Below are 20543 nucleotides of genomic sequence, written 5' to 3'. Positions count from 1 at the left end.
TCAGAGATTTTGCACTTCATGGGGAGATTCAGTGCAATAATCACGTGCAGAAGTATCCTCCAAGGCTTTGAAAAGATCGCCCTCTTTTCAAAGCTTCTGTGGCTCTGAGGTCTTTGCTCACAGCTCCGTGTAGGGGTGTGTGCAGCACATTATGTTATAGGCTATTAAAAGCTAACTCTGATTATTGATTTCTCTCTATCTGTGCTGAAAATACGTATGATCCTATGCTGTCCACATTTTGCTAGCAACTTCACAACCAAAAAACATGTCCCAGAAGTAGGAGCTGCGTTCACCAATAGTTTTCAATCACTATTGAAGGATTCGAGGGTGGATTTCTCCTTTGAGGCATGAAGCTATGAGAGCTACAAATCCACCATGAGATAAACCACCAGCAGCGACTGCTGCACAGAAACAAATGTTTTAATATGAAAGTGCACACAACCACCCACTTAAATCACCTAGACACACACACACACACACACACACACACACACACACACACACACACACACACACACACACACACACACACTGCATACATAACCTTTGATATGCATTTAAACAGTAATGCACATGTCACATTGACAGGCGTCCACCCTGTGTGTCTGTCGACTTGTAAGGCCTGTTCTTACCAGGATTATTAAAGTCATCAATCATAGCTCGCACATACATGCAGCTGTATATTATTGTTGTCAGCGCTACCCAGAGATATTATGATCAACAGAGAGATTCTGTCATGTCTTTTGTCTGCTCACAGAGTGAATGTTATGAATAGCCTTCACAGTTTACTGTAACTCATCATTGTTTTTGTAATAATCTTTACCAGCAGAACAGCAGTATTTACCAAGATATCTTTTGCATCTCTACATCTCAGAATAGTGACTCTCAATTCAAATTCAGCTACATTAAAGTCAATATAAAACATGTAAAGTGAAAAATGACAGAGGATGTCTTTCATGCTCACCAGCTGAAGTAATGCTGTTGGTGGCAGGAAGCTGAGTGCAGCAGGTTTTTACGTCTTGTGAACATAAACAGATTGAAATGTAGCAGACTGCTGGGGCTTCCTGGTAGCTGAGTGGTTATGATGCAGACTAGCCACGCATGCTCAGTGCTAAACGCTCTTTCATTGTTAAGCACTGAGAAATGTAATTCACACATTCTTTGCTACTATACAGGTGCATGATGAAGTAGTTCATTTCCCAAACCATCCGTTTTCTTATTCAAATCCCAGCACCTCGCTACAGGAATAATCCAGTGAACTGGGAAGTGGCTGACCTCTGTGCTCAATTTTGTGCAGTGCTCACATAAGCTACATATAGCTTACAATACATTATGTAACATTAGTAGTATTATTATTGCTATTGTTTTTGTTGCTGGTGGTTTGTTTCTGTATTTATTCAATTATCTATCACTCCTCTGTGGTTGAAAAAAAGCTAAAAACAAGGTGTGCTGGTGGTCGCACCAGCAAGTTAGACAACATTGGCCACCAGTTGTACTGAGGTAAAATTCACAATGACTGGCATGCTGTAGCTTCTCTGGGCTGGTCTAGTCTGAATTTCCTCTTTTTGTACAGTAAGTGTAACCAGTTTTTGCCACTTGACCAGGTGCTTTTGGGAGCAGTTTCTAACCTTTTGTCTGCTATACATTGTCAGTCAGATCAGAGTGTTGTAGACCCTGACATACCAGCAGGCTTTCTGCAGCGAGTGAGACAGAAAACAAAGGCTGTCGTAGACACAGGGGTGAGACAGGAGCTGTCTTAGAGAGCTTAGAGAGTGGAGACAGTCTGGCACTGACAACACCAGACACTCAGGAATTCTGAGACAGAGTTTGTCAGACAGACAGATACAGACTGGACGGGAGACAAGTGGTGCTGCCTAATTAGCTTTATCTTCATTAGATCTGCTAATGATCTCAGTGGAGACAGCCCCAGATCCAACTGCCACTACCTCTAAGACACTTTCGTTTAGTTTTATGTCAGCACAAATGCTTTTGAAGAACAGTCATACAAATTATACAAAAATACAGAGGATCATCTATTGAATTTAGATGGGGATGCAAGTGTGTCTAAGTATTTGTACAATACATGTATGAGGCTATACAAAATCACATTAATTGAGAGGCAGTGATCTCAGTAGCATTGGCATACTGGCAGGAGCCGGACAGTTCTCACCCTTTCTGGCTTCTGAGCCCTTAAAAGGAGGCCATGATCACAACAGTGTCAGAGAGCAGATTGTGCTTTGGTGCAGAGGTGGTCACAGGCTGTGCAGTAAATGCTCATTGGTCCAGATTATTCCGAATATATGCAAAACCAATGATGCCTTAACATAAGTGTACCATATATCATCTGTTATTGGTTGTAGATGGATGGATGACAGGTGGAGCTGGAACTGTAGGGAGTAGCCAAATGTGCCACACAAAACAGAAAACGCAGTGTGTGTTGTGAGTGTGTTGTAACCATGCTGAGATGAACTGTTCCTCTGCTCTTGTGGTCCCAGGTATGTCAAAATGAAAGTATTTATTTACATTTATGTTTTTTCCTCAGTCCCAATATGAAGTAAGTAAGTGAGTAAGATTTGTTTTTAAAGCAAATTTTAACAGTTCACACTGACCAAAGTGCCGAACGTAGTGCAGTTAAATAAATAAAACTAAAGTAAAAAGAACAGTATTGAAATAAGAAGACAGAGAATTCACAAACATCCACAAAATTAAGTTGCAGTAGACAAACAACGGAAGGTAAGATAATTAGTTGGGGGGGGAGCCAGGGTGTAAAGATAGGTTTTAAGAAGAAGCACACATGAAGGCAATTATGCTCATAATGGAAAGGATTTGATGATTCATCAGAGCCACAGACAACCAAAACATGAATTAGCAGGCCGGTCATGAGGGAAGGCAGCAGAATGAGAGGAGCGGGGTGCAGTCTCTCCCGTGGGAGAGCTGTGCGTAGCCTCTGCTTGATTTCTGTGTTTCCACAGAAACAACCATGCATTAATGATCCCTCTAAGACTATTACACGCTCCCTGTAACCCTCCACTTCAACTCAAACTTTACTGCTGATAATCTTTACTATTCCCACAGTATTATTAGATACTGACCATACTTCTCCACAAGTTAATCTGCCAGAATAAAGCTGCTGTGAAGACACTGTACGGAGAGCTTTTTGAGCAAAAAACCTCAAGCCTCTCAGCGCTTCCTCTAAAGCTCCAACAGCAGCAATAAAAGCAGACTATTACACCCATAAAGTACTAGTTTTCCAAGCATCTCAGAGAGTCGTGTCATTGTTGTTGTTGTTGTTGGTCATTATATTCCACTGCAATATCTACTGGATTCACCTCACACAGGAAAAACATATCCACAAAAGCTCAGAGCTGATATGAATTCACACTGCAGATGGATTTTTCTCTCTCAAATTAACAAAGCTATTAACGAAGCTGTTCTCTGCAGTATGCTTAGAGACCCATTTGCATGAATGCAGTACTTTTTCAGAAACCCTTTATTTCATTTTTGTTTACCAGTAAGTCAGCACATTATTCAAACTTATTAAACCACATACTGTACATCGAAATGAGCACGAGGCAAATTCTCCGTTTCTGCTTGAATAACTGTGTCACAGTTTCGCTTTTACCATCAGAGCTGAAAAGCTTATTACGGCTGAGCATTAAAGCAGCAATTACAGGAGGGAGACGGCTAATGGATGGGTCACAGCTAGAAAGAGACTATTTACCTTCGTGTCTTCCTCGTTTTCTGCATATGAGTCAGTTCATTTCTCTGGACCACTTCTGTGTTACTGCTACTTCTCATATGCTAATGTACTGTTGGCATACAACAGTACATTTGTGCTTTCGTATAGTTTTACCGTACACATATGACTCATTTGAGCATCTGTAAAAATGGAATGAATGTAGGAAATTTTTCAGTTTTAGGTTACGTTGCTGTGTGGATTTACTGATAAAGTTGACGCACACTACTAAAAAATTAGAATTAGCAGTTATTCTGGTGATATGCTATTTGTTTGGAGCGACCTTGGTGGCCAAAAGGCAACATAGACAGCTCTGTACAGTACACTGTCAAAATATTAATAATACTTACAGATAACATTGCTGATTCACCGTGAAAATATGAGTGCTCGGGCTGCTTTGGTCTTTGGTGCTGAATGGTTTGTTAAATTTGATCATTAGTTCAACGAGAGCCGATTTACCCCACAGTGGTCATTAAAGCTTATATGATCCTGTCTTTAGTAGTAATGAATGGACAACACAAGTACCCACAGCATAAAGGTCACACTCAGGGAGCAGCTTGGCGCACATTTCTATTTCCACCCCTCTAAATATATAAAGATGTTGTAGGTGGCCAGCAATTGTGCCTCACTTCTCAAAATGACATTTGCCTGTGTAGCTTCTGATTTAATAAGCGGTCATCATCTCTCCTCTAGAACAAGAGATAGAGAGGAAAGTGTTCACTAATAACATTATCTCCACACACAAGTCCATTAGCAAAACTCTGAGGGCCTGGAGGAATGAGTCGCAGTAACATGTTGACGTTTGTGTAGATGCAGAGGACACTGTTGTGTCCAGCTCATTTGCACAGACATTACAAATTTCATACTACACACATTGTCTGTCTACTAATTAGCAAATCTAACACCTTCCTTAGATTTGACTGGACAGATTGCCATGATGGCTGTAGACATTTGTGTTTTAAGAAAACTCTACATACAAGAACAAAAGGGATGGTTTTCTTTTCTTTAACAAACACATTCTTGCTCAACAGAGGGCGAACCATTTCCGTTTTGGACACCTCACAAGCTTTAGAGCCACTCTCCCCTAATGTCGAGTTTGCACAAGAAAAATGTTGTATTCTGACAAGCACACTGAGTACATAGTGACTTTGGAATGGTCTGAGTGTGAACGTCTGCCAACAAGCCATGAAAATTGCTTGCTCGTGGTCTGTACACTGCAGAAGGAAATGCTAATTCTGATGTCATCTTTTGATCACATGCTATTTGCGTGCATCACTGCCTCTAGCATTTGCCTATACTGCCCATGCCTAACAGCCGGCACCAGTACACTCACACAACAAGATAAACCAAGTCCACAGCTGTTACTGTGGACTGCGAGGCGATTTTGGCTCAGTGTCCACGCTCAGTGCTGCAGCATCATGTGACACACACCGGCCCAAAAACAGCCATACACAATCATTACTGAAGGACCATATCAGCAAATGATTTCAAGCCGCTCAGCTGTGCAGGTTGTCAGCCAACCCCAGAGGACATTTCTAGGACTGCAGTGCACATGTACTATCCACCCTAAAAAGGGGAACCATCTTGGAACACAGTATCCTTATAAAAGATTTGAGCCCTTTTTGAACTCAATGACCTCATGGCATTTCGTCTTGTGTCACCCTCAAGGCAAATGCTCTTTTTAGCTCCACCAGCAGTGAGGCAGTCTCATATTGTGGTGTGTGATGAACAGTGCAGACTTAGGCACCATTTGTTGGCATTATCATGTTCGTAATCATAAATTGAAGATGTCCTTCTCTTCCTTCCTTTGCAGCTGAGCACGGTGAATGTTTTAGACTTATTTGTTTTATTCTGTTGTCCTCAATTCCATCTCCTTTTTTTAGCCTTAGTCTCCTCTTGTCAATATTAGCATTCCCAACTCTTCTCTCCTCTCCCTCCAGCTGCCATCGAGGCCTGCCTGGGTCACCTGCTGAAGAGACGGGCAGCTGGTTTTCTCCGCAGCGACAAGATTGCTGCCCTCTTCACCAAAGTCGGTAAAGTCTACGAGACGGCCGCCGAGGTTTGCCGCAAAGTGCAAGAGCAACTCCAGCAGCAGGCTGATCTCACCAGGTTGGTAACAGAGTTCTTCTCCACTCCAACTCCATTTTCACTTTCCTACTGAGTTCATACAAAACTGTGACCATGAAACAGTGAGTGAGCGCTCGCTGAATACTATTCAAGAGACAGTTTTGATTTCACGTTGAAGTTTCAATTCATCATTTTCTGAGTGGAGTGTTCTCACTCAGAAAATGGGACCACACCTGACACCACCATCAGAATGTAATTTGTGCAAATTGAGTGAATCTGCTGTCTTAATTAGAGAGGAGGAGACACTCTTCGTCTATTACAGCCCACTTTGTGATAGAGGATAATAAGACTCCTAGTGTAGCCTTAATTATGGAATATCAACTAATTAGCATCAGCTGTGATAAATTTGCTGTCAAAGGCTGTTTTTATACGGAGTGGACACAATAACAGGAACTTCCTCTATACATCGTGTCTTTGGTTACTTTTGTCACAGCAGACATTTTGGCTTTTGTATTGAACAAATAAAACTAAATATGTTTTTTTTGATATGCTAAAAACATATTAAACCATATTTGAATTAAAGGTTGTAAAATGAGGGCCTGAAATCACTGTGTAAAACACACGCACATCTTCTTTCATTCCTGCTTTAGTATTTCATCCACGCAGCGCCAGCAGAACTAGCCACATGCTCACACATATTTTCTGTGCTGTTACCCAACTTTCAACATTTCAACATGCAATACACTTTCCAGTGTAGATAGATAGAAAATAATTAGCTTCATTTTTAAGATTCGACAAAATTTCCAAATTGCTGAGAGTTTCAGGGAGTGTTGATACAGGGGTCCTGAGACTGCCTGACACCTGCACGCTGCTGTTACAGTAGCATTTTGTTTCAGCCAAGGTGAAATATTTATATATATGGATTTATTTCCATGTAAAACACACAGCTACAGATGCACTCCATCACCAGCAGACACAATCCATGGTCAGCTGAGTGTTTGTTTGCTGAGCAATCCGTGTACAAGCTGTGATAAGCTTCAGGTCTGTTACTAAGTGTGTGTGTGTGTGTGTGTGTGTGTGTGTGTGTGTGTGTGTGTGTGTGTGTGTGTGTGTGTGTGTGTCATCTATGCAGACACAGTGGGGTTGGTGTGTTTGCTTGCATATGTATTTGTGCGTCTATGTGCACACAGAGTATGATAAACTGCTTTATCTGCAGGCACTTACTAGCCAAGCTGTTTGCAAGCCCATTAATTGTCCATTAGCCTGAGCCACATGGCTACCACTTGTCTCTCCAGGGCTGCAGAGTTTTCCAAATGGTGGGGAGAAAGCTTTGGGCAAGAAGCACACACACACACACACACACACACACACACACACACACACACACACACACACACACACTCACACTTCCATGTCTGCATAGATGACACACAAACAATAAAACACAGACAGAATGTGTTGCGAGATGTCATTGCAACATGGCTGCATTATCAGATGTAAATCAGGGGAGTTAAATGTGTTTGGGTATGCTGGGCGCTCAGCTCTCCATCTTCATATCAGCCTTCATCTGTCACATCTCATTGTCCTTTATTTCCCCAGACAGACCGCACACAACATTAAAGCTTATTATTGTGTATGGATCTGGTTTGCACAAATCAAAGCCCTCCACCAGAATGCATACATGCAGTCATGCACACTTGCACAGACATGTTCCCACCCTGCCCCCTCTCATCCCACCTCAGGGCTCCCTCTCTCATGTAGCCTGGTTGGCATGGCAACGTGGTTTGCACCACTGGCAGCGAAAGAGGCAGAAAGCATGATGGGAAACAAGAGACAGAGAAAGACAATATGAGCAGACATCAACAGTTGAATAAAGAGTTACAGTGGTGAAGTGAATGGTAATTACAGCAGAGCAGGGCTGGCTTGTCTGGATGTGTGTGTGTGTGTGTGTGTGTGTGTGTGTGTGTGTGTGTGTGTGTGGGGTCTGTTTGCCAAAGGCTGCCAGTGGACGCCCCGCTCCTTGTCTATGTGATGTATTCCTTTCTAATCGTCCTTCTCTAACTCTTTTTTTAATCTTTTTCTCACCAAAGGAGATAGTGAGAAAGTGATAAATCACCAACACACCACCCTCCTTTCCTCTCTCCATTCCTCTCCTTCTCCTCCTGACACACGGGGTAAAGAGCAAAACAAGCATATCATCTGCATTCATTTCCTATCCTGCAGTACTAGCAGCAGACCTGCTGTGCCAACAGCTCAGACACTTTAAGGGATAATTACATTTTATTATAGCTGGGCTTTTGTTTTCATAGTTATGTATTCACTAAAGGAAAAGTTGAGATCTCTGATGTGGCGACACCATTCAAGCAAAGTCCAGTGGGGCAAGAATGAATGACATGAATGGTCACATGGTCAGATGATTAGATTGTTTGCCAGAAAGTGAGGACAAATGGTAAAATAATCACCCACACTGCAGCATCCAACACAGTATGTGGGAGACTCTGCAGGGATGGCTACAGCTAGTGGTTGAGCAGTACTTGCTCTGTGAGGTCTTACTGCAGTTCTCAAATAAAGTACTCTGTCTGTGTGTTTGACAGTGTGTTTTATGCCATTAAAATGGATACATTTCAGGAAGAGTTGATACTGAAAAGGCCATTTACTCATTCCTTCAGGACAGGTGTGTTATGCCTTTATGCTTACAGTATAAGGTAGCTTGCAAGGCTAGCAAAAATTAGCCCACAGATGCATCAGTGGTCCGTCAAGAGTCTCCCCACAGTTCACAGACCAACTGTGCAACATTTTATGCATGGTCACTTTCAAATGACATAGTTTAGACAAGCTGAATAACCTGTCTGATGGTCTCACTGCTTGTTTCTGGCCACAGTGGTCTTCTTTGTCTGCTTTGCTTTTTGTGTTTCCAGCCTGTCTGCATATACTTTGATGACTATTTGATCATAAGAGATAGAAATAATGGCCAGACCTACAAATGACCCAAAGAGACCCAAGACCCAAGTTTGGTTAAACCTTCTTTTTTTTTCTTCTTCTTTTTTCCTTTATTACACAACAGGTCATAGCTAGCGTAGTGCATACTATAACAGGTGGGCAACATAAAAAAAGCTAATAGCTGATGGAACAAAAGACCTTATGTATCTCTTTCTGTCACCTCTGGGGAGGTAAAACCTCCACCCTGAGGGAAGCTAACTAACCTCACCATATGAAGGGTGCTGGAGGTCTAATAAGATGACCTGAGCATTCTGTGTGGCTCTGACTTGATACAAATGGCAAAGATCATTTAAATTTACACCTGCAATTATGTGGCACAACTTCACAGTTTTCCCCAAGAAATAGCCATTGACCATTAGGCTATATCTTAATTTGTTTTCAAATGGAGGCTTATTAGTCTTTATCAAATCATCGAGTGTCTAAAACCCCCTCCCAAGTAAAGGCCCTTCAGCAAAAAATGAACTGCAGCAGTTCTTTTCAAGCATCCTGAACCCATTACACCTCACACACACTGTATCCCACAATCTACACTCAAATACTGTTTCTTTAAAGAACTGTACATCCACCACTGTAGCTGTTGGAAAATGTCAGCGGGTCCCTCTACATGAGCACATCACCAAGCCCCATACAGCAAATCCAACATCTTAATAAATCAAACTGACATATTCACATTCATTTGTCAGCTCAAAACGCAATCTGGTTATAATCATTGTAAGCAATTGTAGTTAGCTACATGTTGACATTTGTTGACATTTTGAATTTGTAAAGATCAATGACAGCACAGCATGGAGGAGGAGACACAGCACCCCGCAGGAAGGGATGTTTCCATAGAGGAGATTTGCACATTTGATCAAACCCTCTGTGATTACAAAGAGATTATACACTTATGTGAACGGATGCTTACAGACAAAACATCATTGAATGTATTGTTTCATTAAATGTGTGGCTTTCTAAGTGATGTCTGCACAATATTCACATTTATCTCTCTTTTATAAAACTTCAAAGGTCAGTCCAAAATCTTAATACTCATCTGTAGAAGCAGAGTTGGCCATGACCGACAATGAAGATTGCATCTTTCCGTGGAAAGCAACCTTTTTATTTCCAAGCATAATTTCATTTCATAATCATTTTATTAGTACACTGATGTATTCATTATGCTCAGTCAGCTAAAATCAGCAGATCTAATGGCCTTTCTGGCTTATCATTGCAGCCATCAATTTCATAAACTTGAAATGATCTGTCCAATGAATGTATCAGTCATCAGCTCAGGTCTAGCTTTCGTGAATGATCCTCAGAATTGAGCTCTAACAAACGGCAGGACTGGATTACTTTGTGTGGCTGAGCCAGGAACCCCACAGGTTTTGACCCAGAATAATGACGTCCAGTAGAGAACTGGCCCTGCACAAGTATTTCTTTGCACAAATACAGTGCACATACTATAAAGTCTAGACAGACACAAATATTATGATGTCAGTAAACTTCAAGTTATAATCTTATAAAAGGGCTTACAAAAGATTTTTGTTTTTGTAGTCATCAAGAAAGGAAAATCTTTGTTTTCCTGTTTTCCATCTCAAAGTGGGTAATTAAATAAACTAGGAAACCAAAAAACAAGTCTTGTCTAGTCAGATTGAATAAAAGGAAGGCACACAGGCCCATCTAGCTGCCTCTGACATGAGCTTATTAGCTCTTATTAACTTCAAGTGAGGATGTGTTGCACCTTTACTTTTACCAGATAACTAGAACTATCTGATAAAGAATCATTAGATGTGAGCAGATGATGCATGATGATTTTGATGCATTCAAGATTTTGAAAGGATGACATGCCCCTAAGTTTGACTAGAAAAATCAGGATTGCAAACAATTAATAATACAAGCAGATGAAGATAAATGACAGACTTGACTCAAAGTAGCTTTATGTCACAAACCTGTCTGACTTCACTGAGGTCACAATCGCTTACTTACAATTCCATCCTAACAAATGGACAGCCCATGTAAATATTTACAGTAGTAATAGTGATCTCTTTATAGCCTCTTCCCCTGAAGCAAAATGAGTGTGTGAAACTTGATGTGCAATTCAATCACCATGGCAACAAGGAGGGGATGCAACTAATATAATAGCTCCTTTTGCTCATAAAGAGCTTTCATATCGGTTGTAATAGGAGTATTGGAAGGTTGATATGAGGATACGCAGGTTGGTTTAAATGCAAGCCTCTTCCAGCAATGAGCTGAATGAACAGCATACCTATTCAAGTTTATTCATTTATAACCTGGCACACCTTATCTCCTATACCTACACCCCATGGTTGCAGAATAAAGAAAGAAAGAAAATGAGTAAATACTGTAACGTTTAGAGAATTACCAAGCTACCGTCATGTGCTTCACACATAGATAAATAACGTGGTGTAGAGGTTGTAGAGGAAAAGTCACAAGGTCATTGAAATCAAAGTTTACTCTTATGGGAGCACAAATCTGTTCAGCCTATGCCATAGCAACCTGCCTGCTTGTGAGATAATGAGAGACCTTGTTTGCACAGTTGACATTTGACCTGGCACAGGAGATCAGGCCAGGAGGTCAGCAGACCAACAAACAGACTGATGGTATCATCCTTTGGCCTTATGGGGCAGCGGTAGCTCAGTCCATGAGGACTTGGCTTGGGGACCAGAGAGTGGCCAGATGGAGTAGTCTGTGGATTAGTCGCTACAGAGGTGGACCAGTAGCTGGAGAGGAGCCAGCCTCAGTGCTGAGAAAGGCCCCCACACCACCAACCAACATACATTTTACCCAAAGCTAACTCATGGTCATAGAAATGTTATAGGAATCCTACAGTCAGCAGTGTTTCTCTGTGATCCTTTCACGCTTTCATGACTACACATTGCTATTTGTTGCTTGAAAGTGATGCTGTTCTATAGAGGATAAAGCACAGAATTAGGGTATTTATAGTATATAATTTAGAGAATATTATAGATCCAAGATGCAACTGGCAGAATGGAGGTACTGAGGGAATTAATTATATGTCCGTCTGTGACTTCAGCACCATGGACAGCAGCATGGATTTATCAGCACTGTGCACAGTCAGACTGCTGATATGTCAGTCATGGTCGATGCCAAAGATTCACTGATCAATTCAAACCTGCACAAACCGATAAAGGATAAAGAATCAATGAGTCAGGCAGACTAGACAGACATGCAACTAAACAACCCCTCTGCCCCTGCTACTGAGGGATGGACAGGGCCATGCTTTTTGCTCGTTTTGCTTCCCCCCTCAATCTCTCCTCAAATCAACTACAAATAACAACAAAAGCAACATAAACCACAAGTTGAGAGTTGAAAAATACGTTAAGGATGCAAGAGAAGAGAGGAGAACGCTGCAACACACTGCAGGTTTTATTTAGAAAAGGAAGAGACTATCGGTTTGCATTCTGTCTTATCTCTGACATCATCCTCAAGCTCCACCTCCCCCCTGGAGTATCTGTCACTGCATGCACACATGCACACACACACACACACACACACACACACACACTTATTCAAAATGGTTAGGGACTGCAAAAATCGTGACTTAGCTGAAACCCCCCCTTCAAACACACACACAAACACACACACAGGCGCGCTGGGGGATTGCTAACATCGTGACTGTGGCAGCCCCCCTCAGCACAGACACACAAACACAAACTCATTAGCTTGTTGAAGTGGGTGTGTGTGAGTGTTTTTGTCTGATTTCTGTAGAGATCAAACTCAGTCTGGAGTGAAAGTGCTGCTCTCTTCAGCCTGACATGATGCATCTGCCTCCATATTCATGAAATACTTCAGCCATGATGACTAACATAACATGGCACCTTTTGTCTGACATGGTACGGACTGACTGCAAACAACCAGTGATCAGCTGTTAGGATTGATCATGAGTTGGAATGAACAACTGTACGTAGCAACTCATTAAGCTGTTAAAAACGCTTTTGACTATTATTCTTATTACACTCATTATTCCTATCTGGCTTGCTTATGTCACATCATAATAGACATCTTACATTACACATTAGCAGTTAATCACATCGTCATAAAGGTAATAGGACATAATAATGATCTCTTATGTATCAAATATGATCTGCTGTGTGGGAGGAACTTATGCTGTTGGTATTAACCACCACACACACACACACACACACACACACACACACACACACACACACACACACACACACACACACACACACACACACACACACATCAAGATGGACTAAGACATGTTGAATTGTTGAAGTGTCACTCTTAGTTTTGATCTGTATGGTTATTGATTGGTTATTCTTCACAAGAAAGACTCCAGACACTGATAGATGCTACCATGCCAAACATGGTCCTTAAATTAAGATTCATGCTAAATGGACTTACTGTATTAGCAGAAGAAAAATGCTACACAATGCAGCAGCCAGTTTTATTGCACTAAAACGATGCTGTATTTTGTATGGTGTCTGTGCAGAGGGGTGTCTGTGGATCTGAGAGATCTAGAAAGATTTAGACAGCCTTATCTTGATTATAAACAAAATACTGACACTGATTACTGACAACAACCAACCACGTGCAACACAAAGGAGTGATAGGAAGGGCAGGGGGATTTGTGGGACACAGCAGGGCTCGTCATGTGTCAAACCTGGAGACAGCTGCAAACACAACAAGCAGATCAGAAATTTCACCTCATCGTCTTATTACCCGTCCATTTGTGTATTTTTCAACTGTAAAATGTCCTGCTTAGTGTTCATCTTGAGTGAAGGGAATGGTGATGGGATTCTTATTCAAATGTTTTGTTTATCTTTTGTGTCTATGTAAAAAAATGAACCAGTTGTTTCTGATGCTGGCCATGTAATTGCAACATATGCATGAAACCTCATTTCCTGTAAACGTGTCTACTGTATGCTGTCTAATAAAGACAAAACTATGGGCCAAAAGTACAGCAAAAAAGAACAGTCAGTGTATAGTTATCTGATTTATTTTGATTACATTCATATCAGTATCAGACTGCAAAGTCTTGTGTGAAACAAACAAACATGAACCGCCCTCTGTAATAGTGGTTAGTTAATTGTATTGTGCTTTGCGCTCTGCAGGAGAACCCAGAGCGTCGGCCATGAACCTCTGAGGAGACAGGGCTCCTCCACCACCAGCCGCCCCCCTCAGCCCCTCTCTGCCCAGGCCATCAAACACATCTGGGTCCGGACGGCTCTCTTCGAGAAAGTTCTGGACAAGATAGTTCAGTACATCGTGGACAACTCCAGGTGCTTTGTTTTATTCTTGGCTCCCTGGCATTGCACCGCAGTGACTCACAGCACTCCGCTCCAGGCTTTGTTGTAGCTGAATGATGAACAGTCCATTGAATTACCTATTTAGTGCTCCGTTCTGCTCCTGTGTTCGCTCTGTGGTTGCTTTGTTCTGCGCACCGTCTGGCTAACAACCCCTGTGTGCTTCAACAAGCTGTCCACACTCAAAATGATGCACTAGCACTTCACTGATCAAAACCTCAAACATGAAGGATACTGCTGGGGTTCACAGACATGTGAACTGAACATATGACAGGTTTAGTCACTTTTTAAATGGAGAAAATCCAACCTCAAACTTCTGCAGTGTGTCGTAGTGTTGTTGTTCCTGTTGAGCACTGGGCAAATATAGAAAACTACACTACAGAGGACTGCAGTGTAGTTCATTTTATCTGATCCATGGTAAATGTCAAGTTTCTCTGACATAAAGAGCAAGTGTTCAACAGTCACAAAGCAGGAAATCTATCACCGACAACACCCTCTATAGACCTGCAGCCTGAATAATGAAGCAAGTTTAACAAAGTCTGGCTCTCTCTGGCTTTTGCGCCTGACATTAGTGATCCTGGACAAATAATAATAAGCTGCTTATCAACTGGCTGTTAAGTCTGGGTTGTTCTTATCCTGCTGCTATCCTGCCAGTCACATACAACAGTATCAGTAGCAGCAAAGGAGTACTTCAAATGATATGAGATGAAGTGGTGATATCTGTAGGGAAATTTGGTTACTGTGGCAGCAAAAAGGGATTTTTTTTTTTTTTTATATATGAAATATACACCAGGATATATACAAATACATTTATGATAGATGTACACATAAACGTTTCTGCAAGCCTACACAGAATCTGTGCTTCAAGGAAGCATTGGTTGATCCAACTCCTGTCATGAGGTGAGTTCAAATCAGGGAAGAAAAATCAAAAGCTTTGAGACATCCACGCAAACATCTGAGAAGGCATTCACCTGTGTTTCAACCTTACATCTAAGTACATGTGGGAGGTCTTACATTGGCCTGTGTAGATGAGGTTGTCATTTTCAACATATTCATTTGTCTTGAGTGAGTGTGAAAATAAATGGATAATCCAGAGATATTCATTTAATTTCTACATTTTGGTGCTTTTAGTCTCATGAAAAAGAAACTATTATGAATAAAAACAGTCAAAAGTAACAAATGCAGAACCAAAAAGGACAACTGCAGATACTCTGTGCCAAATATAGAGAGAGAGAATTAAAGGCAACAGTTTACTTTCAGTGTCTGATTATCATCTCATTCACTTTTAAAAGATTTAATCGTCACAGAGTTGCCTCATTTTATGCAGAGCTGCAATAATAGAAAAAAAAAATATTAAAGCATTTGCAATGGCAGGAGTCCAGCCAGGAAGAAAAGAAACAGCCCAGTTGATCTGTGGCTATGTTATGACCCCTCTTTTTCTGCCTTCAGTGGTTCAGCTGGCCTCGTCCTGCAGCCTGCAGGGAGGTCTGCTGAGGCACTGTGGTGGCACCTGTGTAGACCTCCTCCAAGGCTCCAGCCACCAGCAGCCTGCTCTCTTCACCCCCCCCCCCCCCCCCCCTTTTCCAACCTGTTGGGTTTTGTTTATGTTGTTTGTATGTTTTCTTTCTGTAATGTAAGTCCAGCTTTAAGCTAGGTTGTGACAGAGTGCGGGCCATCCAGGATGCAAACCTGTTTGATTTATGATCCTTTGTGAATGCTTCGACGAGTTTAGATGCATTTTAGAAGTATGGATCAAAGTGTTTTTGGTGTTCAGCACTGTGGCTGTGATTTTTGGAGGAACCATCATGCAAGGTTTTTATTACGTTGTTTGGACTGGTTACTTGGGTGATTCAGGGAGCAGAATTAGTCTCCTAATTGTTTAGTTTGAAAGACTCAGTTGTCACACAGAACACATGAGCAACTGCAAATAAGTTTATTTGATGTAACAATAAGGTAGTACAGATAATGACAAATACAATACACCAACAAGGTATAAGCTGGGGGAGAGAGAAACAATAAGAGCAGGTGTCTGGTCAAGTAGTCCTTTTTTGCGTAGGAAGGTTTCCAACTGCATGAAATGATCCGAGCTGTTTGAATTCTCTAACTGCTAAGGAAAGGTGCTTCTTATCTCCTTGAGCAAAGAATACTGGACCGTCGTTTATGAAAGGAAAGGAGATAATGGCATCCCACAAGTCCTTGCAGCAGCAACATTGAAAGCAACACAACCATTCAGCCCAACAACATGCCACATTACAACATCCACAGTCTGTATGAGCCATGACAGCTTCAAAGCACAATCAAGTCAGCCTTTCAAGGTGTACACTGAGCTATTGTATGCACAGGCTCCTGATCAGATCATCAGCACATTAACTGTAACACAGTCTGTCTTTCAAGAACAAAGGAGATGAGACAGCTCGATGATGTTTTTAATTCAACATTTCTGAAATAAGAGTGGTGATATGTCCAGTAGTAGGTTTGTAGGCCTAACACGCCTATCTGGCATAAATTCCAAAAACATTATCATACAGTCACGCTAATTTGAGAATGTTTTACACTACAGTCAGCAGCAAACATGAACACCATGGTGCTGTCTGTCAGAGCAGCCACAGCAGCTACAGTCAACAACATGGAGCTAATGAGAACTGCAAGCAGATGAAGAGCGAGAGAGCAGCGAGATCAGGCGAGAGAAGTGACCCACAACGAGCTCATCAGAGCTTCTAATGATGCAGCACAGTGAGGACACAGAGGCTTCATAGAGGAGAGTGTATAGAACATGGATCTATGTGTTTGGCACTGAGACTCCAGTCTGCAGAGTTCAGACACTTCACTGATAAACCACACGACTGTAGACTGACATCAGGCTTCACGATCAGTGAAGTAATGTATTTCCACATTTGTAAAGCTGGCATAAAACAACAGGGAAATTGTCTGAGATGCGCTTTTAATAGTTTATCTTCAGAACGTTGTAGTTTCAACACAGCAGACACTTGTATAACGTCACATTATCACTTCGCCTTGTGTGAGTGCCGTCAGATTCTCATCTCACCACAGTTGTCTAGTCGTCATTATTTAGGCTGTTAGTGTGGTAAAATAGTGCAGGTGTGCCATGGTTATCAAGGTGACCTGCTTTTTTAAAAGGTTAACTAGCTTTGTGATAGCAGAGTTAAGCCCAAAGATAGCTGGCTACTGACCTCAGTTTGTAGTACAGCTCCCAGGATGCAATGCAGCATTAGTTTTGAGTGAGGAATGCTGGTATGAAACTGAACATCTATCATCCAGAGCTGAATTACACCAGTTTCAAACCATACGCTGTACTGTATATCCCCATGGATGGGTCTTTGCCTGGAAGAAGAAAATTCTGGCTTCTTCGTCGTTGGAGATTATTGAAAGGCTTTCTGGGAGTATGTGCAGATGACAAGATACTTTTGTAACCTGCCACTTATAGCCCAGGAGGACTTCTCATTAGAAACAGATGACATTTAATAAGGTCTTCCTTTGATTCACTTATTTCTGTGTGTTTATCTCTGCAGTAAATACTATGAAAGGGAAGCTCTGATGCATGACTCAGTCTTCGGGCCCATCTTGGCAGCTCTACTGGGTGAGTATATTACACTGCGCTTTAACTGCCAACATTTCCAAACTTACCAGAGGCCAGTAACAAAACGTCCCAAACCGCAGAATCCAGAATAAATGTTCCTATGTTCATTTAAAGTCAACTATTCAGTAAATAACTTCCAGGAATTGTAATAATAAAAACTACCACAAATTCAGCCACTCTCAGAACTATTTGTAATGGCATACAATTTAAAGCCACCTCCACTCAGAGTGTGGCAGCAGGAGCTGAAGGCCGACGGCAGGCAGGAGACGGAGACAGAGAACCCAGGCACAGAGTTTAATAAGCAGAAACAGAAACACATGGGCAGTCAGGCAGGAACACAAAACAAACAGCTTAGCAGACTAAACCAGAGAAAACAAGCTGAACAGTGTGACAGCCGGCTGAGGGAAGAGAAGCTCTACATTCACACCAAATGATCCACACTGACTAACAAGGTGCAGATGAGGCAGATAGCAGTGAAGGTGGGCAATCAGCTACGTGTGCAGAGCAGCACAACACACTGAGGACACCTAGTGGCCAAGTGAGGAAGCTCTGTGATAGAAACACACTGTGACCAAATGTAATATTATACTATACATTATTATATTATTATACTCCTAATATTCCACTATTATTCTGAATATGATAATATTCCAAACTTCATATGTAGCATTTTCCAATGAAGACATGGGATTTTGCCACAGTTTGCCACACACAGCCATGTGCCTGTTTACGGTCAGCTGTATACATTGCCTAGACAACAGTCTGCAAGGCTGGGGCAGAGATGCATGTAAAAAAGAAAAGCCCACATTTGTGCTCAGAGGGTGAAAACACCTACTTTTAAACATTATCGAAGGCTTGGATATCAACAGGTTTTTAAAAAGCGCAGATATCACAGCACTGGCCTTTTCTACAAGTGGATGAATGAATGAAAGAGGGAGGCTGTGTTTGTTTGATTATGTAAGTATGCTCAGCTGCATGTACACAGGAACATTAAAGGAATATTTCATTGGCCATAAACAATTAGCTGGAATATTGTTTTTTTGGAGCAACAAAAAAAGCAGGAAATTTACTTTACTGTCACACTGTTTTATTAGTGTTTGATAAGTAAATGATCAGTTCATATACTGCATACTGTGTGTGTGTGTGTGTGTGTGTGTGTGTGTGTGTGTGTGTGTGTGTGTGCGTGTGCGTGTGCGTGCGTGTGCGTGCGTGCGTGCGTGTGTGTGTGTGTGTGTGTGTGTGTGTGTGTGTGTGTGCGTGCGTGTGCGTGTGTGTGTGTGTGTTATTCCAATTTTCATTACATTATAAAGACAGACCCTCTGTGCCTGTTGATACAGGGTCAGTATGGATTCGTTTCAGTTCAGGAGTAAACTTTGGAAAGGTTTAAATTGAAGCTTAAGTGTCTAGTTAATGGATCCGTTACTGGGTCTGCGTGTGTGTGTGCTGTGTTCTCAGTGGGGCCCTGTGCTCTGGAGTACACCAAACTGAAGACGTCGGATCATTTCTGGACAGACCCCTCAGCCAATGAGTTGGTTCAGCGCCATCGTATCCACGGAGCCCACCGGAGCCAAGACACCTCAGCTGGCCGCAGGCCTGCTCTCGGGGTGAGTGTGGAGGCTGTTTTCAGCTGCTTCAGGCCTCAAGAGATGCTGGTGTTTGGTGGTGGGTAGGAGTGATCACAGAGGACGTGTGGGATGGGGGTTGTTGTCAAAGTTATTACACTGTTGTATACAGTGCCTGTTCAACATCTTTTCTTTTCTAGATCCGCAAGAGGCAGTCCAGTGGCAGCATGTCAGAGGACAGGTTTGCTGCATCAGCGAGGGAATATGTGGAGTCTCTTCACCAAAACTCCAAAACACACCTTCTCTACGGCAAAAACAACGTCCTGGTGCAACCGGTACAACTGCACATTCTCACTTTGTAGCCAGTTTTTGTCTGACCATCTGCTAGCACTCGACGATGGGCTACAAGTTGAATTTTCCAAATTTTCCAAGTTGATTTTTGCCTCCACACTGGAGGTCAATGGAATTTCTCACCACTTCAACTCAACAGCAACATGTCTTCCTAGAAATACGGGGCCTCTCTCATGAGAAGAAACTCATTAATATGATCTGAAATTGTGCATACAAACAAATGAAGAAATGTTGTCAGCTTCATCAGTGTTTTCTTATTTTCCAAACCAGACCAAGATAGCTGAAACACATAAATTCTTGCTATGGTTTGGGCTGAGTTTTAGGTAGAAAGTACCATTACACACAACTAATGTTGTGAAAAGTCAGACAGAGACAGTTTTTTTCTAGTGTAATACACAAATAATACTCAATATTAGATGACGGTGCATGGTGTAAAATAAGTCAACCTGTTTGGTACACTTAAATAATGTGCTTTACTACAGTGATTCTCAGCTGGTGGGTCGCGGACCCATTTTCAGCCTTTGCCTGGGCAAAAAAAATCTGTGCTTTTATTTTGAAGGGAAATTTTTATGCAGCGGAGTGCCATCTTTTTTTCCTCAATTTGGGTCCCAGCTTGTCATTAAGGGGTGATGGTGGGTCCCGAAGCCAGACCAGCTGAGAACCACTGCTTTACAACACTTGAATTGTGAATATCTGACCTTGATTCCTTATGTCGCTCCATGAACATCAATCTGGATAATCAACAGATTGTCAACAGTGGATCCATGAGACCTTGAAAAAGCTAAAGTCCCAACTTATCGTACAACATTGTGCATATATTTTAAAATGTTTGAAAAGTAAGTGCAAGCTGTAGAAAGCAAAGTCCAATACTAGGAGGTCGTTAGAGTCAGCTCAGCATAAACGTGAGACACGTGATAGTTCAGTGAACTCAGTACATGTTA

At 41.8% G+C, this 20543-nt stretch overlaps 1 protein-coding gene across 2 annotated transcripts in view; it reads left to right on the top strand.

The window, feature by feature from the left end:
* Positions 1 to 20543, top strand: part of sgsm2 (small G protein signaling modulator 2) — an 87858-nt gene that overhangs the window by 49562 nt on the left and 17753 nt on the right. For both annotated transcript variants that reach the window (XM_070969866.1, XM_070969867.1), the window contains exons 4-8: positions 5677 to 5845; positions 13900 to 14067; positions 17622 to 17689; positions 19145 to 19293; positions 19452 to 19586. In XM_070969866.1, the coding sequence (XP_070825967.1) occupies positions 5677 to 5845; positions 13900 to 14067; positions 17622 to 17689; positions 19145 to 19293; positions 19452 to 19586 (689 nt within the window). The remainder of the gene's footprint in view (positions 1 to 5676; positions 5846 to 13899; positions 14068 to 17621; positions 17690 to 19144; positions 19294 to 19451; positions 19587 to 20543) is intronic.

The sequence above is a fragment of the Chaetodon trifascialis genome, chromosome 9 (genome assembly GCF_039877785.1).
Source record: "Chaetodon trifascialis isolate fChaTrf1 chromosome 9, fChaTrf1.hap1, whole genome shotgun sequence".
Lineage (NCBI taxonomy): Eukaryota > Metazoa > Chordata > Actinopteri > Chaetodontiformes > Chaetodontidae > Chaetodon > Chaetodon trifascialis.
This window is presented reverse-complemented; position numbering and strand designations above follow the sequence as displayed.